The following is a 24,421-nucleotide window of genomic DNA, read 5'->3' on the forward strand; positions in this document are numbered from 1 at the left end:
GGCCTTTCCAGGATCCTGGGAGTCGCAGCTGCTGGTTCCTGGAGCTTTATAACGGAGAGGACGGCCCCGCCCCTTCAGGCAGCCGCCTGGCTCCGGGGATCCAGGGGAAGAGGCGGCCGGGGAAGGGGCGCAGAGCGCGAGCAACTTCAGGATTGCGATGTGTGATGGGCGCGGCGATGCAGTGTGTTTGTGGGCGTGATTTTGAGTGTGGTCGGGGTGGGCTGGGGAATCCGGCGCTGAGTCTGTGAGGTTGCACGTGGTTCTAAGTGTGTATGTGTAGGGACAAGGGCTACTGGGGGACGTGCATGACGCGGTGGCTAAATGGGATTGTGCAGTTCAGTGTGTGCCTGCAATTGTGATGGGTAACACAACTGCACACTGTAAATAATTCGAAGATTCTCTGTGTGTGAGTACGCACCTGAGTGGGCGAAAAGAAGTGTAAACGACTTCAGGATTGTGTGACGTTTTGAGATCGTGGGCTGCGCGCAAGCTTCTCCGCGCATGTGTATGTGTTTTATGCGAGATCCTGGACCATTGTGTGTAGTCGTAGGAGCCTGGGACTTTGTGGTCCTGTGCAGGTGTCTCCAGCTGGCTGTGTGCGTGTGGGGCTAGAGGACATGAATGAGGTTGTGAATGACTAAGGGGTGTGTGTGGGCGGGTGACTAGGTTTGGGAGGTCCCCCGGGTGTAGCTGTGAATGAATACGACGAAGATCCGGGGTTCTTTGTGGACCTGTGTGTATGTGTGTGTGTGTATGCGCGGGTACTCGTGTGTGTTCCGCCTCCAGATAACAAAGCCACCCTCCCAAACCCCTCATCACCAGACGCCAGGGCGAGGAGCCCCAGCCTCAAAGGGAACTCTCAGCTGTATGTAAATGCCGCCATCTGCCGGGCGGCCGCGCCCCTCCCCCTAGGCCGCAGCTGGGCTGCCCGTTTGGCCTCCGGAAGGTGTGAGGAGCAAATGGGCAGGAAATTCGTCTTCACGCACCAGGAGCCAGGAGTCGCTCTCCCACCCCAGGACGAATGCGGTGGGGGCGCCCCCAGACCCCCCAAAACCCCTTAGTATTCCAGGGCCACAGCAAAAAACGCCAGTTTTTTGGCAGATGTTCCAGCCCTGGACATAATCACTCTGTGCCCAGGGCAAAGCCCGTTGGATGGAAGAAACTCGTTCCTTTTCCCGGAGGAGGGGACATTAATTCGTAGGCTAATAGTTTTAGGGGGAGAATACAGGTTGAATTTAAATGCATATTGTCTGCTAGAGGTCAGCAGTCAGGCACACAGAGTGCTCATTTTGTAATTAATAGAAGAATGCCAATCTAGAACCTTCTCGTAATCCTGAGGACACTGGAGTAGGGGAGGGTCTGAGCCAGAGAAGGCTGTGGTCAGCTCACGCAATGTCCAGGCTCCTTCTCATTCTGCTGCTCTTTCCCTCCCTCCCTCCCTATGGGTGGAGGGATGCCCTCGGGATGCCTCCCCAAGGGCCCCAGACCTCTGAGCTCCCACAGCCCCCAGGGATTCCTCTGTGCTGGCCCCACCCTCTGCCCGGGCCTCCCCACCGGCCCTGACCACTCTGGCCTATGGGGTCTTTCTGAACACAAACCCGGCCCCGTCCTCCCGCTGCATACTCTTCAGTGGCTCGTGCATCTTTAAGACTGACATTTGAAGTCCTTGTCCCACATCCTCACTACTCAGATTCTGTGGCCCCCCAAAGGGAAAAGCCAGACCTTTTGGACCCAGATTATTGGGCAGCAGATTAGGGTCAGGTGGGAGAGTGAACCTCCCATCTTGGAGATGTTCACACAGAATTTGGGCAAGATTAGAATTAGCTGTGGGAGGGCTGGGGCTCAGCGGTAGCACACTTGCCTGGCATGTGTGAGGCCTGGGTTTGATTCTCAGCACCGCATATGAATAAATAAAATAAAGGAATAAAGGTCTGTCAACAACTAAAAAAAAAAAAAAAAAAAAAATTAGCTGTGGGAGATGGCAAACTTCTGCCCTGGGTAACTTGAGAAAGTAACAGATTCCAGGTTTGATATACCTAAAAATTTTAAAAAATTAAAAATTGTCTGGGGCTGAGATTGTGGCTCAGAGGAAGAGTGCTCGCCTTGCATGCATGAGGCACTGGGTTTGATCCTCAGCCCCACATAAAGATATTGTGTCCACCTATAACTAAAATACTTAAAACAACACTTGCCTCTCATATACAAGGCTCTAGGTTGGATTCCTGGCACCATAAAAAATGAATAAATTTTTAAGAGTAGCCTTTATTGCAGGTTTGTGCTAAGCATTATGGCATTTCTCAGGGACTCTCTCATGTCACATGTGTGGGAAATGTACTTTACAGGATTTCTGACTATCTTTTTGGCTGTTTGGGACTTACTTTTTGGTATCAAGGACTGAACTCAGGGGTATTCAACCACATCCCCAGCCCTATTTTATATTTTATCTAGAGACAGTCTCACTGAGTTGCTTAGTGACTCCCTACTGCTGAGGCTGGCTTTGAACTTGAGATCCTCCTGCCTCAGCCTCTTGAGCTGCTGGGATTACAGGTGTGCTCCACTGTGCTGGCTGGGACTTTTTCTTATGTGCTAACCTTAGAGACCACAGAAGGCCTGCTGAGGTGACATGTGAGCTGAGACCTAGAGGAGGTGAGGGTGGCAAAGGAAGTGCAAAGGCTGAGGCCTATGCGATGTCCCCAGGGCTTTCCTTCTCATTTCGTTCTGGGCTCTGCTCAACTGTACCTTCCCAAGATGCCTTTCTGGACCAATCCCTCAAGTATAAAGTAGCCCTCCAAGTCCCCAAGCCCCTGCTTCTCCCACATTTTCTTTTTCATTTCTGAGGACTGAACCCAGGGGCACTGTCTCACTGAGCTATACCCCAGCCCTTTTCCATCAGGGTCTTGCTAAACTGCCCAAGCTTTGGATCTCCCCCCTCAGCCTCCTGAGTCACCGGGTTTATTTTTCTTTATCCATTGATCATCCCCAAGAACTACCGGAGGCATTGTCATCTCCTCTGTGGGACCCCAGCTCCATGAGGGCGGAGCTCCCCACCCCCATGGCCCACTTCTGCAGCCAGGGCCAGCAGGGCCGCACAGCAGGGGGCCAGCGGGGAGGAGCCAGTATCAACCCCTTGGGGTGAGGAAATGGAGGCTAAGGCCTTGCCAGGGTCACCGAGCCAGAAAGCGTGACCCGGAGATGCAGGTCCTGTTGGGGTGCTTTAATGCGGCGCAGTGCTGTCCATCAGAAGACCCCAGGACACAACGCAGCCCTGGTGCCCAGGGCCCTTGAGGATCATGTCCTGCCATGTCATACAAGCAGTGTCAAATCCTCTCCTCCCTATCAGCTTTCAGCGAGTGTCACCTGACTGCACAAGGGGCGCTGAGCTGGCACCAAAGTGAGCAGCAAGTCTGGGAGATCCAATGGTTGCAAGAGCATGTGCCACCCAGAATGCCAAAGGCTGCTGCCGGGAGAGACACTCTTGACCCCAGAGGGGAGGGGCTGGCAGATAAACCTCTTCCTTCCATGTACTGGTGCAGGGGATTTGGAAAGGCCCTCAGGTTCCGTGGGATGTAGGCACACCTGGGGGCAAGCTCCCAGCCCACCAGGGGCTCCCCCAGGACTCTCACAGAAGCAGCTTTGTCCCCTTATCCTTAGTCTCATTTCTTAAAAGCCACATGAAAAGCAAATGCAGGCCCTCCCTCTACCCAGGAACTTCCCCAAACTAGGGAGCCTTGAGGATGTGGGTCGGCTTCCTGCATTAGAAACAGTACCCAGGGCTGGGCGTGTTCCTGCAAACTTTATCTTTGCAGATGCCCATGAACTTTTTTTTTTTTTTTTTTTATTGAACCCAGGGGTGCTCTACCACACTACATCCCAGGCCTTTTTGAGACAGGTTCTTGCTAAATTGCTGGGGCTGGCCTCAAATTTGTGATCCTCCTGCCTCAGCCTAAGATCACAGGTGTGCCCCTCAGCATCTGGCTGACCATTATTTCAAGTGCATTTAGTTCTTATAAGAAACACCAAGGAAGATCTTTTAAAAATAGTTGGTACTAGCAGTAGGTGCCAGCCGGAGCGGAGAGGCTGGGAGGAAGACACTTCAAGCCAAAAAGGTCCAGCACATTTCCATCTGTGACAACCATGTGGCCTGTTAAGTTCATGTCACTGGACAGTTCATGTCACTATTCCTGACAGCCTCTCTAAGGTACCAACACCCCTGTTTTAGAGATGACAAAACCAAGGTGGAGGGGTACCTCCCTTAGATTCTTACAGCTACTACCCCGGGGCCTATGTGGAAGGGGTTCTGCTTTTAAGCTGAGGCAGAAACTAAGGTAGTTGTAGAAACTGAGGCACTGAGAGGTAAAATAAATTGCCCAGGGTCACAGCCTGCCAGGAAGTGGCAGAGCTTGCATCTGCACTTGGACAGTCAGGAACCCACACAGCCGTGCTTGCCAATATGGAGGCCAGGAGACACATGTGGCTGTTAAATCTCAGGGCAGTTTCAGCCTGGTGTGTGAGGCCCTGGGCTCCACCCAGCACTGCAGAAAACCAATCAACAGTGAGATTTAATATAAAAATCCTCATTTCTGGGCGGGCACTGTAGCAGTCTTATGCCCCAGATACTCTGGAAGCTGAGGCAGGAAGACCACTCAAGCCCTGGAGTTAAGACCAGCCTCGGCAACACAGTGAGAGCGCATCTCAAAAATCAATCCATCGATCCATCAATCCATCCACTCATCCATCCCTCCCAACTCTGGGCTTCTGTTGAAAAACCGGAAGCTCAAACAACTCCAGGGCCACCTTCCCGTGGGGCCACGGCTGGCAGGAGGTGAGCAGATGTCCAGGTGAGGTGGGGCCATCTCTAGACCACCAGGGCTCAACTTGGCTTTATTTCCACGGGAGCTACCTGTGTTTAACCCCCATCCTCTGCTTTTCTCCACATGCGAGGAATCTGGAGCCAGAGAGGTGCACTTTTTGCAGATCAAACAGCACATGGGAAGACAGCCGAGCAGAGACCCGGGTTTCCAGACAGCCAGGCCCAAACTGGCCCTGATCCTACAGAGCCTCTGCTCTGTTCGGCAGTCAGCTGGCCACTGTGGCATGATGACCCAAGTCCCGGACCTCACCCTGATGCCCCATCTGGAGACTCTCCGGACACAGGAGTTGTGCCATCTGGGATGCACTTTATTGGACATGTGGCTGCCCAAGCCTTGGTCTGGGAGCACTGGGGCCTGAGGCCCTGAACCCAGGCAGTGAGTTTGAGGAGGCCCAGAGCATCAGGGCTGTTTGGAGCGAGGCCACAAGCGGCTGGTGAGAGAGCCGAGGAAGAGTTTCTGCTTGTTGGACTTGGCGAGCTCAGCCAGGCGCTGCTGTTCCTCCTGGGGTCAGGGGACAAGAGGAGGAGGAGGTCAGCCTGGGGTAGGTGGGTTTCCTCCCACACTGCCAGTCCCCAGCCTCAGCCCAGGGGCCAGCCTTCCTTTAGACTTTGGCCCAGGGCCCACTCCCCTCCCCAAACCAACAGAGCACTGCACGCCAGCTCCAGCCCCTGTTCACACACTGGTAAGGGCCAGCTGCGTCACAGGAGCTCAACCTCAAGATGCCTGGGGGACACCACACTCAGATTCCAGGCCTTCAGGATTTTCAGCCATGAACTTCAGGAGTTTCTCAGGCAGAAAATTCTCAGAAGCCCCTCCCCAAAGCCTGGGAACCTATCTCAGACCCTAGACCCCATCCTGGATACTGGGGGAGACCCCAGATCCAAAGACCATAGCCTTCTTCAACAGACTGCCCTGTCCTACTCTGAGCACCCAGTGGCTGGCATGGGGGAAGCCCCTGACCCAGCTCTCCAGGCCTTCTCTGGGCACTTAGGGCTCTAGCTAGCCCCAGAAAACCAACCCAGAATCTGGCCAACCGCAGCCTGGACATGAGCATCTTTTCTGACTCGAGCCACACACCAGTGTCCCTCCAAGACCAGCAAAGTTCCCTCCCCAGACTCCTGGCCAAGTGCCATGGACACCTCCCTCCAGACATGATCTAAACCTTAAGTCTACCTCCACAGGGAGTCCCCAGGACTGCTCACAAGTGTCACGGACACTCCCTCCTCCAGACCCATCTCAAGTGCTTTCCATTTCCTGAGCAGCCCACAGAACCAGGCCACCCTCCTCGCCACATCCCTGCCCGGAAGGCTGTGTCACCGGCCCCAGGTCACAGATACTGCGGCAAAGGAGAAGGTACTGGCCAAGGTCACAGTCAGCCAGGGGACAGTATAGAGAGGGGCTGCTTTAGGAACCTCCTTCGGGAGCCTCAAAGGACCCTGGGCGTGGAGCGAGTCCAACCTGCTCGAGCTGGCTCTGCCGCTGCTTGAAAGCCTCCAGCGGGTCATCCTCCAGGGCGTAGTGCTCCAGCACGGTCCGCACGTCCTCCACTTGGTTCAGAGCGATGGCTGCGGGCACAACAGGACGCGGTCAGCCAGCCTTGAGGCCCAAGGGAGGCAGGGCCCACAGGGCCAAGGTCAGATCCAGACCGACACTCCCTGGAACGCTCTCAATGCTCCACAAGGGCTCCCCCGACATTCCCAGGGGAGCACCCGGACATAGGAGTCTCTGGAACTCCAAGATGCTCGTGGCCTCTGCCCCTCGACTGCAGTTTGTTTTCCCAGCACTGGAGACTGAGCCCAGGGCCTCACTTGACTGCCAGTGGACAAGAAAGACAAGGCAGAATCAAGCATCTGCCATCACCTTGAGGACCAGGTCCCTGGGGTCAGGGGCTAGGAGGGCGGGACCAGCCTCACTCTTAAGGAAGGCAGACAGGTCCAACAAGACCCGGTCGTCCGAGTTGCCGTCCCAGGGCCGCAGGGCGACACCATTGTAGGGCTGCAGGCGGAAGGCTTCCTTCTTGCAGTCCACAACCACCACTCGGGCCGGGTCCCGATTCAGACACGAAATGTCCTGGAAGTGGGCAACAGGTCAGGTCACTCTCTGTGCCCCTCCCCTCCCCACGAGGAACATGCACACACAAGGCATCACCATGGCCCCTCTCCCAAACTCCACCTGCAGAGCCCTCGGCCTCTGGCTGGGCGGAGTCACGCCACTCCTAGGCCCTCTTGGGATGGGCGGGCCCTGGCGTGTCCAACTACTGCCCAGGTGAGGTGACTGTGATATGCTGCAGGTCGAAGAACCTCTTGCCCAGGAAAAAGAGGTGCAGATGGACCCACAGCAACACACAGGGAGTCACACAGACTGACACAGACCTTCGTCACAGTCCATGCACCGCTGAATCCCAACGTAAGCCCCCAGCCCCACCAAGACCCAGATAGAAGCCCAACAGACGCCTGGGCACAGGGAATCCTGGAGCCAGGCCCAGACCCCGGCATGTGTTTCCACACCCAGGCTCATGGGAGCAACTGCAATTATCCACTGTCCTGAAGCACCCAGTTACAGACACAGAGAGACGAAACTCCACATCACTACCCCTCACCCACACTGTCTTCTTTAGGGAGACCCCACTTCTCCCCACTCCCCCAGATTCTGGAGGAAGGGCCAAAATGCTCCGCCAAGCTCAGGTCCTGCCAGGAGAATGAGATCTGTACAGAATCACAAGCAGGGTGGAGGCTGGGACTGGAGCTCAGCCCTCTTTCTGGCAGTGCTGGCACCCGAGCCCACCCCAGAGGCCCCCCACCATAACCCCCACACGGCACCTTGACATGGTGTCCATCCATGTATCTTGTGGCATCCCGGAAGAGGCGGTAGGAGATGAAGCCATGGGGGTCCACACTGTCGATGAGTGGAAACGCAGTCTGGGGGGATCAAGGAGAGGTCAGCTGGGTCTGGCCCACCAGATCTCTTGCTCCCCCACACCACCCATGCTTGCTCTGCCCCGGAGCCTCACCATGCCAGTCTCTGACGTGAAGATGACAATTTCGTACAGAGGTGCAAGCTGCTGGAACAAGGTCTCAATGCCTGGCCGCTTCTTGAACCTCCAGCCAGTAGCCAGCTGGGGGATGAGGGCAGTGAGCCACCAGGACCACGAGGGGCCCGGGGCCTAGACCCAGCCAGGGGGTTCCCAGAGCCAGGGTTCCCTCTGTTCTTGGGGGTTTGAGAACCCAAGGGCTAAGAACTAGAGTCTGGAGCAAGAGCCGACTCCTGGCACACCCCCGACAGCCCCACAGTGGGCACTGAAAGCGAGGCAGTGGGAAGAGACAGGCTCTCCCCAAGATCACACAGCACCCCCAGCCCACTGCACAGGTCTATCCCCAACCCGCTGCCTTCCCCGAGACACACCGACCACTCAGGGTGCAAGAGGACACCAGTGAGCTCCAAGACAAGTGTGTAGGGCGGCTGGTAGTATGGCTCCCGCAGAGGGTCTGGAAGAAGGCAGGGGCTGGTGGGCTCAATGATCATCTGTGGGACAGAAAAGGGACAAGGGTGCTTGACACAGAAGCTGGGGGCTGAGGACGGAAGGTAGGGACCAGGCCCAGGTCCCTGCTTACCTGTCTATAATCTTTGAAATATTTGTATGTCCGACGTAACTGCTGGACCAGAATTGGATCTAGGAGAACATTGGGCACAAAGGATTCCAAGATAAGCTGCTGCTCGACCTCCCAAACACCAGAGGTTTGTGATCCACCAGACACACAGCAGGTCTACTCCCGCCTGGTTTCAATCAGCTCATTTCGAGGCCAAAAGGTAGATGGCAACGACATATTACCAGGTGGGAACAAAGATATTCATTTACCCAGTTTTTTAAAAAAAAATGTTTGATTATAGATGGACACAATACCTTTATTAATCTTTATGTGGTGCTGAAGACCGAACCCAGTGCCTCAGCCATGCTAGGTGAGTGCTCTACCGCTGAGCCCCAGCCCCAGCCCCCTCACTTACCCAGTTTTAATGTGAATACTTACTTCCACACTCCATGCCAGGTATAAAAATAGCCCACCTAAAATTCAGACATAAAGGGGCTAGGGCTGTGGCTCAATGGCAGAGTGCTTGCCTCGCACATGTGAGGCACTGGGTTCGATCCTCAGCACCACATGAAAATAAATAAACAAAATAAAGGTATTGTGTCCATTTACAACTAAACAAAAATATTTTTTAAAAAATTCAGACATGTACACCTTTTGATCTTATGCCAGTGTTTAGTCCATCCTGATCTTGAGATGTCTGCTCAAAGCCAGTGCACTAGTCTAGTTATACTACAGTGAACACAGACACATCTGTATGCTTAAAACCAGAGATTCTCAACTAAGAACACTTTTATTTATCTTGTCCCTCTGACACACACTACCACTGTAAATTTGGCAATGTCTAGAGACCTTTTTTTTTTTGATGCTAGGACTGAACCCAGGATCTCACCCATGCTAAGCATGGGCTCTTCCAAGCCCCATGGGCTGGGGACAGTTTTGATTGCCATGATTCTGGCACCTAGTGCGTAAATATAATTATCCTGGGTGCTGCTAAACATTCTATAATGCACAAGACAGTCCCCCCACAGTAAAGAATGATCTAGTTCAAACTGTCAGTAGGGCTGAAGGTGAAAAACCCTGGTTTAAATGAGTACATTGGCTTCAGCTGAAACCGAGAGCTTCCAGGAGTGCCCGCTGGAGGGCACTATTTTCAATCCAATTCTACCTATGGGCCAATCTCTGAAAAACCACAATATTGAAACCAGTTAATATGCACATTTTAAACCTATGTCTCTACCTGCCCAATTTAAATCAGCATATTGATTTGTTGAAGCCACTATAATTTTATATCTGCCCAGTTAAAACATACTCACCCCGATGCCTCGCTGCAACAATCAATATAACAAACTCCCCAGCACAAAACAGGTGGCTTTCTGGATCCACCAATTTTACTTTTCTCTTGGGAAGGGCCAGGTGTGACAGAATTGACAACTACTATCCAATTTGTCAGAAGCTCCCCATCAAAAGCTGGTTAATGAGAGGGGGAGGGAGGGAGGCATTGTTTTGGAAATGAGGAGCCTGGTGGGGTAGGAGCTTAGGGGAAAAAAAAGAGGCTGTCATAAAGAGGAGGGGGTTAGGGGCTGCAGATGCTCAGATCTAAGGCACAGGAAGCCATGTGTCTGGGGATAGACTGCCCCGTCTCCCCAAGCCCTCCCACCCAGGTTCCCCTCCCCCATCTGTCCTCGGCCATCTGCTCCTGGGTTGAGGGGCCAGGAAAGGGGGCTGGGGCTTTGTAATGCCCCTCCCCCAAGCCATCCAGCTGCTGCCCCCCATGTCTGTGCCCCCCCAATAGAAGGAGGAGGGGCTGGGAGCACCAGATGGGGAGGGCTCCTGTGCCTAAGTGGCACAGTTAAGAGGGCCAGGGGACCCCAGAATCTGTGCTTGTTGACTTACCATTGTCGAACTCATCAGGAATCTGGGAGGTGGAGAGAAAAATGGAAAGTTTGGGAAGGAACAGGCAGGACCCCAACATACTTATAAAAGGTTCTCCAAGACCTCTGAGAGGAGTAGAAGGTCCTTGGGAGGGAGAGGCTCACTCCAGGCCAGAGACAAGCTGAGTAGACCAAAGGGAACCCACCCTCACAAAGGAAGGACTCTGGCAAGGCCTTGTTCCCCCTCACCTTGGCACCGTTTTCATCCACAGGGTTGTTTCCTGCAAGGGAGACAATCAATGGAAGACATGGGGACCCCATCTCCTGGCTCTTGGGGGTAGAAGGTATGTCAGGGGCTTGGACTCCTGGGTCTGAGAGAGAGGGCTAGAGGTATGGCCTCCTAGATTCAAGGGAGGAGGGGACTGGGATGGACTTTTGGGTGCTGAGGGAAGACACAGCTTAGAAGGCTGGTCTAGGCCTATCCTCCTCTATATTCCCTTCTTCCAATTGGTTCCCCATAGCCTGATACAGGAACCAGCTCGAGAGACAGAAGGGGTAGAAAGGAGAAGAAAGGAGACTTCTCCAGTTTTCAAAATAGGTGTCCTAGTTGGCAGCCCTATTGAAGGGTCAGAGAATGAAGATCAGTGAAGCCACTACGGGGAAAGAGGGGAAGGTTCCACAGTAGAATTCAGGAAGCCAGCAGAACAAAATTGGGGGGCAGGGGCATGTCCCTCACCGAAAATATAGATGATGCTCACAGTCCCACCAGCTCCAAGCAAACCAGCAAGCCAAAGTGCAACTTTTTTGGCATAGCTGGGACCTTCTGAGCCTGGCTGCTGCTGTGGCCCCTGGGCTTTAGTGCTCCCATGGCTTCCAATCTCTGCAGCCTGCAGATTGGGAGAGGAGTGGAGGAAGGCGGTTAGCTAAGAGAGGGGAGAGACAAGGTCAGGATACTTTGACCTCTACTCTAGTTCAAGTAGAATCAAAATCAGAAGCCAAGCAGCAGACACCCACATAACCCCCAGCATTGTATTCTTGGAAGGGCAACTGAGAGGACCCCCTTCAGAGAGTCTAAGCTAGACTGTACAGGGCAACGAATCCAGGAATTTAAGAACTGACAGGCCAGTTTACCCAGGACCCTGGAGGTAAGAGAACTGGAGGGTCTGGAGCCCAGCAAAGTCAGTCAGGGAGACTAAGGGAACAGGTCGCCCAAAATTGGGATGCCTGAAGTTGGGGGACAGAGGCACACGGGACAAGACTGAGAGTTAAAACATCCGGATTCCTAAGGCTCAAGGTAGCAGGGTCTAGGAAAAAAAAGGACAGGAGTGGGGGCAGGGAAGAGCAACTTGTATGGGACTTGGGGAAAAAAGGGAACGGAAGTGATGAACTTGGAGGTCAGAATGGTTGGGATCTGTCCACATGGAAGAAGGTCGAATCCGAAGCCCGGACATCTACTTCACTACCACTAACAACTCCAAGAAAATACCCGCAAGGCCAGGCTGGAACCCCAGCGTCCCGGGTCCCTCCCCGTCGTGTTATCACCTGAGTGTTCACTGACACAGGGAAAGAGGTGACCTCTTCGGTCGCCCACGTGGGTGGGAGGTGTGATCCAGAGGATGCCCTTGGGGCCCCAACATCCATCCCAGGAAGCAAATGTGTCCCTGGCAGGCAGGGAAGCACCCCTCAAACGCAGGCGGATTTCCATTCAGCACCCTGAGGTGCAGCATCCCAGAACCCCTGCCCGGCAGCTATACGTCCGAAATTTCATGGAGGAGCCCAGGCACCCAGGGCCCAAACCCATTCAGCTCACCTGGTCTGGGGCTCGGGGGGGCGGCGTCGCCAGCCTCGTGCACAGCCCCCGCGCGCCGAGCCCGAGTCCGCTCCGCAAGCGCGAGAACAGCGCCGCCGAGGCCGCCATCTTGCGCTGACGCCACGAGGCCCCGCCCACTGGCTCCCTCTTCTCCCGCCCCGGGCGCAGGCTGCCGCCAATGAGGACGCAGAGAAGGGGTGGGTGGACGGGAGCCTGAGAGAGACAAGAGGCTCCAGGCGGATTGCCGCAGGTGCTACTGCCTTAGATTTCTTTATTAGCTGTCTCCCAGGCACACCGATTGGAGTACTGTCAGCTGGCACCACGTCCCCCTCAATCCTTAGGGAACACCAGTTCTGCAACTGGACGAGGCAGGGACGAGGATAAGACCTATTGCTTGGAGGTAAAACTAAGGCTAGGGCTGGGGCTGTAGGTCAGTGGTAGAGCGTTTGCCTAGCATGCATGAGGCACTGGGTTCGATCCTCACTCAGCACCACACAAAAATAAGTATAAAGGTTAAAGAAAAAAAAAGAACCCAACCATAGCTGTCTCCCCTAAGGGGGTCTTTATCTTCACCGAACCCAATGATAGCTGTCTCCCCTAAGGGGGTCTTTATCTTTACCTCTCAATTTTCAGAAGTGGAAACAGACTTGGAGGACATCTGAAAAGCCAGCCCTGAGATGGAATCTGCCTTCTTTTACCCAGAGCTCTTCTTGCCCCTCCTACCATGAATTCTTATAAAGGGACAGGAGAGGCAGCACAGCGCCATGCGTGGCTGGAGAGGGCCCTTAATAGTGAGCGAGAAATCAACGAATTTGAGTTTGCAAAAGCCGTGAATGTTTGCCAAATCATTTTCAGTGTGTGTGGGCTCTGATAACTTATATATAAAAACCAAAAATACTAATGTAGCAAAAGCCCGGCAAGGTAAAGAAGCGGAATCCAGGGTGGGGTTACTGCTGAAGGGGATGGATTGGGGCTGCTGTCAAAATTGGTTCTCTCTGGTACCTATTGTTTCCTAAGCTGGGAAGTGGGACATGGGTCTTCGTGGTTATTTACTTATTTTAGGTACCAGGAGTTGAACCCAAGGGCGCTTAACCACTGAGCCACATCCCCAGCTTTTTTTAAAATTCTGAGACAGAATTGCAGCCTAAGTTGCTAAGACTGGCTTTGAAACGGAGATCCTCCTGCCTCAGCTTTCCAAACCACTGGGATTACAGGCGTATGCCATCCTGCCCAGAGGTATCTTTTTAAATATCTGAAGTATTTTATAATACTGTCATATTTGTATAAGTGTTAATATTGGTCGGGCGTGGTGATGCGTGCCTATAATCCCAGTGGCTTGGGAGGCTGAGACCGGAAGATCACAAGTTTGAGGTCAGCCTCAGCAATTTGCCAAGGCTCTGTGCTCCTTAGTGAGACTCTTGTCTCAAAAAATAAAAAGGGCTGGGAATATGGCTCAGTGGTTAAGCACTTCTGGGTTCCATTCCCAGTAAACCCCTCCCCCCAAGAAGATATTAACGATGTAATATCAAATGAGGAACAGGAAGTTCAAGATACAAAGCCCCATTCTTTTTTAGTTGTAGATAGACACAATACCTTTTACGGTGCTGAGGATTAAACCCAGTACCTCACATGTGAGAGGCAAGCACTCCACCACTGAGCTAAACCCCAGCCCCCAAAGCCCCATTCTTAACATTGCTCCCACTCCTGTCACCATGTTATCATAAGCTTCAGTAATTCTGGTGTCACTGCTCTTGGAACTCAAGATAAAAGACCATCAAGTGTGCTGCTAGGCGACATTTAGGTTGTAGGGCTTGTTTTTTTGTAGTTATAGATGAATAGCATGCCTTTATTTTACTTGTTTATTTTTATGTGGTGATAAGGATCGAACCCAGTGCCTCCTATATGCCAGGCAAGCGCTCTACCACTGGGCTACAGCCCCAACCCCTGTAGGGCGGGGGTTGACTGTGATTTTCACTTAGTAGAATTCATGCCTGAGTAAGAAGTAATTTTGTTAGTCACATAGCAAGCTCTGTTCCAATGACCTCTTTCCAATGTCTTCTCATCCACCCCTCTCATGAGCCTTCTGAGGTACAAACTCATTTTCTAGATGGGAGAACTTTGATAGTTTCCAGTTCTTTACCCCAAAGCACAAAAGGAAGTAAGTGGGCTTTGTAAATAACCCCACTACAAACAAGACTCTCTCTACCCCCCGCCCCCCCCACACACAGCTCTGACCAAACGTCTTCTTTTTATTGAAAGACCATAAACACAAAAGCAAGCTGAGGGCAGCGGGGTGTTAGAAGTGGGGGACCCTTCCCCAGATTCTACTCTGATTCCTATGAGCATCAGGGAGGAAGAAGGTGGAAACCCAGAAAAGAAGATAAAGAAACTCCAAAATGATCAGCAGAGCCCTACTCAAGCCCAGGATTCTGTGTCAGGTTCAAGGGCCAGGGAAGGAAGGAGGGTCCTGGTCCTCTTCGTCTGCCGGGTCATCTTCTGAATTCTACCTCTCCTCCTGACTTAGGCCTCCAGGAGCTTCCCCAGGAAGCGGAGGTTGAGGATCTTGAGCTGCTCGTCAAGGTCCATGCGGACGATGCCATCCTCACCATCGATGCTCAGCAGCACTCCAGTGGCCTCCCGATCCTCACCCAGGATCACCTTTACCTGAAGTGGAGGACATAGAATCAGCGCCCCATGTCAGCAGCCTGACACCCCTTGGCCCCGTCCCCTGACCTACCTTGTTGTTCTTGGTGGGGGTGATGGGTTCCAGGTGCTCACTGGAAATGCTGACGACCTTCTCACTATCCTTCAGGTACACAGAGCACATGCCTCCCTGCAGGGTAGGCACAGCCTGGTCAACCTGTCCTGTTCCCACTCTCCAAGGGACACAGGCTACAGGCTCATTCTGAAAACTCAATCCCCATGTGATAAGCGAGCAAGGAGGGCCACAGCTGTGCCTGGTTCCAAGGCTGGAGCCAATGATGCATGCTGGCAGGGAAGGTGGGGGGGTGACCAAGTCAGCAAGGGAAGCCCCAGGATGAAGCAAACTTGGGCCAAACGGGGACTACTTCTCAGGCACCTGACTCTTCATGTCCTCAAATGGCCTTGGCTTCTTTCTACCTGCCCCCCATCCTGGGCCCTGGTGTCAGATGGCCCCATAGCCCAGTCAAGCTCTGGACCTCATCTTTGTCACCAACAGTGGTCCAGCTCTGAGGTCTGTCCGTTCAGCCTCCGGAGGGTCTCCTCTCCCACCTCGGTTCCTCCTTCCTTCCCCATGGCACTGCCATAGAGCAACCTGACGCCCCCAACTCCTCAGGGCTCCAAGACCCCAGTCTCACCACCTCCACTCCCTCCCTGACACTGCAACATGGAGAATCAGTTCCAAACCACAGACCCGAGCCCATCACTCCCCTGCTGCCTAGATGCCTCCGTGGTTCCCCAGTGCCCGCTGGATGGTCCAGAGTTCTCTAGGCTGGCACAGGACCTGGCCCAGCCACTCCCCTGGCTTCACCGCTCACCTTCCCCTTGGCTATTTATATTCCAGCCAAAATGGACATACTTTGGATCCACGAAACGTGCAGCTCCCTGTCCTCTCCTTGTCTAATTCCTATTCGTCCCTCAGGTCGTGGGCTTGGAAGTCTCCCTTTCCACAAAGTCCTTCCTGATTCCCCCCTAAAGCTGGGTAAGGTGCCTCCTTTCCGTCACCTACCAGCTCCTCTGAGCTCTGGGCTTGCCTCATCCCAGCTGTGCCCACTCTGGACTGTCCCTGTCTGAGGACATATCTGCCCCCTGCCCCCAACCCCTGGAACGTGAGGCCTGTGAGTGTCTTAGTCTCTGATGTTGTTTGACTCAATCAACATTCACAATCAGAGAACCCACCAGGGTAAGCGCCAAGCTCTCCTGCAGCACCTGCAGGACCACACTGACACAGAACCACACTGAGCCCCAGGCCCGAGCTGGCGCAGACACTCGCCAGACAACGCACGGAAGGAAGACAGGAAGGTGTGTGTGGAAAGGTCCTGAACTTGGCTGAGTGTGAAGAAGGGAGAGGCCGGGAGGCCTGGAGGAGCCCAGGGGTGTGGATGCCTGACATTAAGCCCAAGCCTGGTCCTGACAAGGTGCTGGGGACATGTTACTGAGCTGATCTCAAAGGACTATGACAGAAATCAACCACCTTCTCTGTTTCAGGTCACAGACTTTAGTTGTGAATGCGGCAGGCAGAGTTGAGTATGATGGGCAGAAACCCCGAACCCTCCCGTGCCTGTCCACCTATGGATGGATCTTTGTCAATGTGGTTAGTTAAAGAACAAAAACAAAAAAACCCACACATGAAAATTGGGGGCACCCAGGGAGAGGATGCCTGCTGACCAATCACCATAACATGCCTGTTTCCCACTCACCGTGACACTACGGATGACTCCTGTCTGACCCACCACCTGTGTGTCCAGGTAGGTGTCCCGCACCTTCACCTGGATGTCAGTGGTTACCCAGTCGCTGGAGTTCTGCTCAATGCCTGAGCCAGGTGTGTGCGGGTTGTAGCCACCAGGGGAGGGAGCTCCAGGTGTCATCGGACTATAGCCAACTGGGCTAGGGCTGGGGCTTGCCTACAGGGGAACAGAGGATAGTGTCACTGGAACAGTCACTTGGCCTGGCCGTAGGCCACAGTCCATTCTAGCCCACTGCTCTGCAGGGCATCCAAGGTGACCAGTACCTGATAGGCCATGGGCGAGGGTGTGGGGTGGTAGCTGGCTGGCGAATGGGTGTTTTGGTAGCCTGCTGGGCTTGGTGCCACCTGGTGGTAGCTCTGGGGACTGGGGCTGGGCTGGTAGGAGCCTTGAGGGGAGGGGGCGGCATAGGGGGAGAACTGGTCTGTGTTGTACCTGAAGACACAGGAAAGAAGGGACATTTGTTCATCAGGGAAGGCACAGGGGGTGAGGCAGTGGGAGGGTGTGTGCAGCCGTGATCAGGGCTAGCCCAGGGCACTCACATGGCTGGCGTCCCTGGAGTCTGTGGGTTATACTGTGGGTTGACCTGGGGGGAGGAAGGATCCGGATAGCCAGGTGTTTGGGGGTTGGGGGTCCCCCCATAGGCCTGTGGAGACGGAGTAGGCTCATCGTCGAAGGCATACTCATACTCTTCTTCAGCCCTGTTGGGGACAGAAGTCAGCTGAGAACTGGGGATGGTAAGGTGGCAGATGCTGTTGGATGGCAACACATGCCATTCCACAGCAGAGACCATGAGCAGATGGGGGCCACCTGCCTAGGCATCATGGCAGTGGCTATCCACAGTGGCTGGATGGCCCCATTCCCAGCCACACCTACTCCTGCCTGGGCCTTCGGGTACATCCCCCAGAGCCTTCTGCCCCTGGATGCCACAACATACCCATTCACATGCCCAAGCCCCTGCACCTCGTGCCTCAGAACCTGGCCCTCACCGTGATGGTGTGTTGGGGTTGTTGGGGTCCCATGCCCCACTCTGGGCAGGAGTGCGGCTGCCATCATGTAGGGGTGTCTGTGAGCCATAATGTGGAGTGCGGCTGCCTGTAACGTGAGAGACACGCATGCCCACCATTATGTCCTATCCCGCCCCCCCGCGCCCCCCCACCCCCACACCCTGGCCGTACTCACCGTCCTGGAGAGGTGTCTGCGAGCCGTACATGGGTGTGCGGGAGCCAGAGCCATACATGGGTGTCTGGGAGCCATACATGGGTGTCCGCCCGTAAGTTGTGGTCATGCCACCAGGACGCCGAGAGCCGCTGTGGACAGAACAGTGTGTGAGTGGGGCCTTCGCACTGCCCCTCACCCACCACTGGCCCTCCCCTGGCCCAGCCGTACACCGTGGTGAGACGCTGGCGATCCACCGAGATGGTCTGGCAGGTGGAGTGCAGCTCCACACGGGCTGTGGACTCGGTGGCATCCTTCACCACACCAATGTAACCTGTGGGGAGCAGGAGGTCAGGCCTGGGCTTCCCCACCTGGCCCCACCTGGTCCCACCAGGCCTCCACATGGCCTTGCAGGTCACCTTTGTAGGGTCCCTGGGAGATGCGCACTGTCTGGCCAATGAGCTCATTGTCTCTCCTCCCTCGGCCCCTGCTCATGCCGCCACCACCTCCACCTGGGCTACCGAAGCCTCCATGTTGACCTGGGAGGGAGAAGAATGTCACCAGTCCCCTAGGACCCCGCCCTCCCCTCCAACATGTCTGCTTGACACGTTGGGTTAGGAGCATCCTGTGTCCACCCCTGACCCCTGAGCAATGAGTGGCTTAAGCTGAGTAGCCAAGGTTCCCCTTCACACCCTCCCACCCCCCAGACACAACCCTGGCCTCTGACCCCCCTCACCTCCAGCACTGGGGTGCATGGGACTGCTGATCCGGGGGCTCATAGGGACAAAGCCGCCCACAGTGAGGTTGGTCACATCTCGGGGCTAGGGGAGGGGCAAGGAGTGAACTGTAGGGCCTGGGTAACGGTCTCCAGCCCTCCACACCACACCGACCTTCTCCACATGGACGTTTCCTGTCTGACCTGCCCAGCAGCCCTCCCTCCTCCTCCTGGAGATAACGCCTCCTTTCCCACCCCTCTGCCGTTGTGGCAGATCCAGATGACTGGGCTTCCCTTGGCCAAGGAGTGAAACTGAAATGTGGCTAGTCAAAAATTGAAGTCCCTAATAACACAAAAACTAAAAGCCATAAGAATTCATCGTCTCATCTTGCAGAGCCCTGAGGTCACCTCCTGGTCCCTGGTACCCAGACCAGAGTTTCTTTTTTATACGTGATTATGTACAAGTCCTACCTCGGGGCCTTTGCAGCTGCTAACCCCCCACACCAAGTTCACATGGCTCTCCATTCTTCGTTTTTTGTCTCCTCCTCTACCTAAAGTGGCAGCCCCAGTGATTCTGTCTTCCCACCCAGTTCCGCTCCTCTGCATGGCTGCCACGGCTGCCCGCTGTATCATTTGGGCATCTAAGAATCTGCTGGCCTCTGGAGTACCAGCTCTAGGAGAGCAGTGACTTCTGTCTGCAGTGTCTGCAGTGTCTGGCGCCCAAAGTTGGTGGCTCAATAAAACTGGATGGATGGAGTGACTGGGCGAGCAACTCAGAATCCCAAGGAAACTTATCTTGTGCTTTTTCAAGGACTTGACAATGACAATTGCTCTCCTAACCGCTCCCCGCCAATAAGCCCAATCTTGCTACTCTTGGGCCCAAGGAAGGCTGTAGAGCTGAGCCGGGGACCCAATACACAGAGTCCTGCCATGCCCACCTCACCTTCAAACCCCCAGCCAGCACCAGGTGGCGGGTCTTGCAGACAAACATGCCTCCATTCTCCACCAGCTTCTTGCAATGGAGGAAGGCAAAGCTGTGGTACAGATGACGGATCTCACCCTCCCGGTCCTAGGCAGAGGAGAGAAGAGTCACTCTTGGGCCTTGCCCCATCCTACCACAACTTTCAGATTCCGCTGGAAGCAGGAGCTTATACTCACCGAGTGGGGTCCGTCGATGACCTTGACAATGTCTTTCACGTGGATGTTGTTCTGTTCAGAATCCAGGGCCACAGCGAAGCGTTTGTCTTTCTTCTGAGTCACAGCCTGGTGCCTGACAGTCACCACCTTCCCATACATGTTCAGCACCTACAAAGGAAGAGGTGCCAAGAGGTTGAGGGGTCAGGGTGAGGTGGAGCAGTGCGCCCTCCTTGTGGGAGACTGTCCTGTGGGGCAGGCAAAGTCAGAGCATCACCCTCCAGGCAGTGAGCCATCCCAAAACGAGCTCAACTGTTCCAAAACACTCTTTGGGAAGATATTGTGCCTCCTGGCTGAGCCTCAGGGACCTGAGATGGACAGGAGGGAACACTGTTGACCCATTCCTCTGCGCCAAGCCCAGATCAGACTCTCCATACACACCTCCCTCTGAGGGGGGTGCTGTCGTGATTTCTGTCTACGGTGGGGGAAGTGAGTGCTGAAGGGGTGATTTTCTAGGGTCATCCAGCACAGAAGCAACGACCCACAGTGCAGGTCCTGAGCGCTTCACTCTCTGACTCGCACATCCAGGGCAAAGGGGAAGAGCGAGAGCGCCCTGTCCTTGATAGCACCAGTTCCAGGGTACATATCTGACGTCAGGGAGTCGTTCGTGGCCAGTGAAGCAGATGCAGCTGTTATCTTACTGGCAGTGAAATCAAGGCACAGGGAGGGTAAATGACTTGCCACTTGCTGATAAGTGTCACACAGCCAGACTCAAGTGACAGAGCCTCGTCTGCAACTCAGCTCTGGCAAGATGAGGGGGTTGTGGGAGAGGAAGTCCCTAAAAGTAAGCCCCCACCACTGGGTGTGGCACATACCTGAAAGGTCTCCCGCTCTAGTCGCACGATGACACCTACGGTCCGGGGGTCCAGTTGCACCAGCTCACCCCATTCATGCTGGCCCCCCACGTCCACACCTGAGGCCGTCTCGGAGCACAGCTGCAGGTCCCGGGGTAGCACCTTCAGCTGCCGGGAAAAGGTACGAGGGTGAGGTGGCTCTCAGTAAACTGTCCCTTGGTCTCCTCTTGACACGCCCATCCACACACCTACCTCATGCATGGTGAGGTCAGAGAAGAGAATGATGAAGTTCTCCTCCACCCGCACAATGAGGCCTGTGTCGCCCTCAAATCGGCCAGCGATCACCTTCACGTGGTCCCCCATCTTGAAGTACTTCCGAAGTTCCTGGGCGGGGAACTCGAGCATGTCCTGGGGGATTGGGTGTGAGGGAAGTGAGCAGGTGAGAGGGACCACCACAGCTTGCCTGCCCCTCTTGCCTTCAGAACCCCTCACGTTCCAGGAAGAGGCCAACACCAAAACCCACTCTAGGCTTGCCCACCACCTGAGGCCACCTGATGGCCCTGGAGAAAACAGGCCCTCAGACAGGATCTGGACCTAGACAATGCTTCACCCCACAAAGACAGTCAGCCCTCAAGATACAAGACATCTGCAGGGCACCACAGACACAGCTTATCCCCGAATACACAAAGCCCCTGAACAGACCTTCAGGCCCCGCCCCCAGAGAGCCACACCTCAGACACCCCACACTGGCTTGCACCAGCCTTCGACGCCATGTGACACCCAACAGTCACTCAGACACACCTCTAGGCGACGAATACCAGAATCCTGCCCTCAGCGGCTCCCTGGTTAACCACGCCACCACCAATATATACCTGTGGCCGACCTAACCATGCCACCCAACACCTAGCCATGCCTCAGGAATGTTTCTTGGATGAACATCTCTCCTGGAATTCCCGCAAGCATGTGTGCGTGTGGCACTGTCCCCTCTCACACCTCGGGACAGGAACATGGAACATAAACGCTGTATATCCACAGCCCAGTCACCAAAGACACCCAGGAGCTCCCTGAGGACAGACAGAACCTACACACCAGGCCCCAGAACTGTAACCAGACATCTCTTCCCCCAAATCACAACAGTGGGCCCTGCACACACCCCAACCTGGCCTGGCCAGAGGTGCACGCATGTTACCCCCTCGGCACAGCCTCTCACTGGGAACTGGAAGGCCTAGATGTGGCCTTGAAGATGGAGGTGAAGCCAGGCACACCAGAGCCTGGTCACCCACGTGCAGGCAGGCAGGCAGGCCCCCAAATCTTTGCCCGCCTCCTGGACCCAGGTCCAGCCAGCACCCTGTGCACGCCCACCTTGAGGTCCTCGTGCTTGGGCATGATGGTGATTTTGTTGCCGTCCACGCTGAGGACCTTGCCCTGCAGGTTGATGAGCTCGCCTTCACACACCTCTACATTGTCCCCGGGCTGGAAGTTGTGCTCCCGCTCCTTCCCTGTGGGGACAGCCACATGGCTGACTGACTGAGCAGCCACCCCAGGGCCCTGAACACAGCTTATCCCCAAATACACAAAGCCCTCTGAATAGACCTTCAGACCCCGCCCCCAGATACCTGTGCTTTCTGTCACCACCTCCAGGTCGATGCCCTCTGGCTGGTCCTCGAACTTCTCTAGTTCAGACAGCGTGGGCTTCACACCCTCTGTGATCTAAGCCCCGGGGCAGGAGGGCAGAGGTTAGTGCAAGGCCCAGCCGAGAGCCACTCCCCAGGACATACCCAGACAACCTGCTGCCTGTGGGCCGGGGCGCAGAGGGAGGAGCTCCCCCACCTCATGAGCACTGCCCTGCCAGGCATGTGTGTGTGTGACACTGTCCCCCCTCACACCTCAGGACAGAAACATGGAACATACCACAGCTGACATGGCGAAGCTTTTGAACAGAAACCCCTTTCGGCTGTACCGGTTCCCCTCGAAGATGAGGAAGTCACCATCGGAGGCAACGTCGCCCCCCAGGGACCTGGTATTTTGTTGGGAGCAGACAGCAAAAGGGGTCATGAAGAGGACCTTGTTGTGCCTCAGTCTCCTCAGATAGCAAAGGGAGAGGACAACAGGAATGCCTGCCCAGCTTCCAGCAAACACCCTCTAGGTAGGACTTCCCCAGACCCCTGTGCCCCATCTCCCACTTACTTACTTACTTACTTACTTATTTATTTATTACCAGCACACGCATCACCACTTGAAGAGCTACTGTTTGCTCTGATTCCTAACTAACAATGCTGACTCCTTCTTTACTGACCTCCTCTAAATAGTGTCTGTTGTGTAGTAGGTGCTCAGTAAAGAGTGGCTCAACAAGGCATTAATGTCAGACACTAATGACAGGATTTATGGTGCAGTCAGCATGGCCTAGCCTAAACAGCCACAGCCTCATTAAAGTCCCCTAAGCCCTGTGACAATGGATTTGTGCTCATGTTCCTGGTGAGGGGACAGGCTCAGGGAGGTCACACCACAAGCTCAAGGTAGCCAAACCAGCAATTTTGAGGGTCAGGATTCAAACACAGGCAAGTGGGACTCCAGGCTTGTTCCTGAACTATCCAGCCCCTGGGCCACCTGTGCCCCTTGCCCAGCACGCACAGTACAGGTACCTCGTTCCGTTCCAGGCTCCCAGAAGGGGAAGGATAATGGCCGCCACCGTCCAAAATGGAAAAGCACAAGAGGAACAGGCCAGGTCCCTGCTGCCATTCCCCCAACCATCTTCTCTACAAGTCAGGTGTGGGGAACAGCACGCTCTGCCGGACGTGTCAGGGAACCCTATCAGCCTTCTGTGGGGGCAGGGTCACTATAGTCTGCTCTCTGCCATGCGGGAGAGTGCCAGCTGGATGGAGCTAATTCAGACAGGAAGTATGCAAGGCCCTTGGCTACAGACTGAAAGGCACCTTCTACAGCGCAGCCTGAACCGAAAAGAGAACCTGCCTGGTGGGGCCTTGCCTGGAGGCCTGGCTTCCATCTCCAGCCCCAAAACAGAAGAGGAATCTGCCCAGCTGACTCACAGGCAGGCAGTTCCAGAACAGGACAGAGCGCAGGGCGGCACTGGTGCCTCTGGCACCTCTTCGCTCCTTTCTAGCCCTGCCCTGGTGGAGCCCACCAGGCCCACATGCTGGCAGCCCAGGCTGCTCCAATTTGCCCCTTCACTGGGGAGGATGGGAGTCATTGCACCCCCACCGCAGGTGGCCAGGAGATCAGGGGTGGAGACTTTTTATGGAGTCTAACATGATCTGTAAACCCCATTTTAACATGTGATACATTAACATTCTCACTACCTGCAGAGTGCTGTTCTGGGCACACATGCATATCAGTTCGATTCTCACTGTAATCTAGAGAAGCCAGGTCATTACCATCTTGAACCATCATTATCAATGTGTTTTTTGGGGGAGGGATGCTGTGGACTGAACCCAGGGGTGTCCACCACTTAGCTATATCTCCTGCCTTTTCTTTTTGCTTTGTTTGCTTGTTTTTGTGGTGCTGGGATTGAACCCAGGGCCTTGTGCATGTGAGGCAAGCACTCTACCAACTGAGCTGTATCCCCAGCCCCCTTTTTCTTTTTTATTTTATTTTGAGACAGATTCTCACTAAGTTGCAGGGGCTGGCCTTGAACTTATAATACTCCGGCTTCAGCCTTCTGAGTCACTGTGACAGGCATGAGTCACCATGCCCAGCTATAATCAATCTTTGAAGCAAAGGAAACTGATGCATAGGAGTGTAAAAGTAGTGTGCCCGAGGCTGTCTGCCCAGCTCACCACCTACAACTACCTCTACCCAGCTTGGCAGAGCAGCCTGCAAAGTCACACTGCACCACAGTCACAGGGACCCCACCCTACTGCCCCAAGCCCACGCACACTCTCACCTGATCTTCTCAGCATCAAAGAGCCTCTGTGGAGGCCGCTTGAACTTCTTCCTTTTGGCAAACCAGTCTTTCTGC

The 24,421-nt window shown here is 54.6% G+C and overlaps 2 protein-coding genes across 3 annotated transcripts in view; both read right to left on the bottom strand.

Moving 5' to 3' along the window:
• Window positions 1-5,157: 5,157 nt before the first annotated feature.
• On the bottom strand, window positions 5,158-12,276 carry Timm50 (translocase of inner mitochondrial membrane 50). The gene is made up of 11 exons (XM_027941432.2): window positions 12,140-12,276; window positions 11,066-11,216; window positions 10,579-10,610; window positions 10,352-10,373; window positions 8,483-8,541; window positions 8,274-8,393; window positions 7,882-7,986; window positions 7,691-7,789; window positions 6,785-6,941; window positions 6,330-6,436; window positions 5,158-5,372 (listed from the first exon to the last, which is right to left on the bottom strand). The coding sequence occupies exons 1-11, from the start codon at window positions 12,245-12,247 to the stop codon at window positions 5,271-5,273; spliced, it is 1,062 nt and encodes a 353-aa protein (XP_027797233.1). The 5' UTR covers window positions 12,248-12,276; the 3' UTR covers window positions 5,158-5,270.
• A 2,094-nt stretch (window positions 12,277-14,370) lies between these two features.
• Supt5h (SPT5 homolog, DSIF elongation factor subunit) overlaps window positions 14,371-24,421 on the bottom strand; it is a 28,785-nt gene continuing 18,734 nt past the window's right edge. For both annotated transcript variants that reach the window (XM_071604819.1, XM_027941178.2), the window contains 18 exons: window positions 24,347-24,417; window positions 22,357-22,462; window positions 22,062-22,155; window positions 21,808-21,944; window positions 20,698-20,853; window positions 20,467-20,613; window positions 19,616-19,762; window positions 19,401-19,526; window positions 18,479-18,563; window positions 18,162-18,281; window positions 17,974-18,076; window positions 17,767-17,894; window positions 17,574-17,679; window positions 17,127-17,285; window positions 16,851-17,019; window positions 16,540-16,743; window positions 14,877-14,972; window positions 14,371-14,803 (listed from right to left, as the gene is read on the bottom strand). In XM_071604819.1, coding sequence (XP_071460920.1) covers window positions 14,660-14,803; window positions 14,877-14,972; window positions 16,540-16,743; window positions 16,851-17,019; window positions 17,127-17,285; window positions 17,574-17,679; window positions 17,767-17,894; window positions 17,974-18,076; window positions 18,162-18,281; window positions 18,479-18,563; window positions 19,401-19,526; window positions 19,616-19,762; window positions 20,467-20,613; window positions 20,698-20,853; window positions 21,808-21,944; window positions 22,062-22,155; window positions 22,357-22,462; window positions 24,347-24,417 — 2,298 coding nt within the window. In that variant the 3' untranslated portion in view covers window positions 14,371-14,659. The remainder of the gene's footprint in view (window positions 14,804-14,876; window positions 14,973-16,539; window positions 16,744-16,850; window positions 17,020-17,126; window positions 17,286-17,573; window positions 17,680-17,766; window positions 17,895-17,973; window positions 18,077-18,161; window positions 18,282-18,478; window positions 18,564-19,400; window positions 19,527-19,615; window positions 19,763-20,466; window positions 20,614-20,697; window positions 20,854-21,807; window positions 21,945-22,061; window positions 22,156-22,356; window positions 22,463-24,346; window positions 24,418-24,421) is intronic.

This window comes from Marmota flaviventris, chromosome 18, assembly GCF_047511675.1.
Source record: "Marmota flaviventris isolate mMarFla1 chromosome 18, mMarFla1.hap1, whole genome shotgun sequence".
NCBI classification, from domain to species: domain Eukaryota; kingdom Metazoa; phylum Chordata; class Mammalia; order Rodentia; family Sciuridae; genus Marmota; species Marmota flaviventris.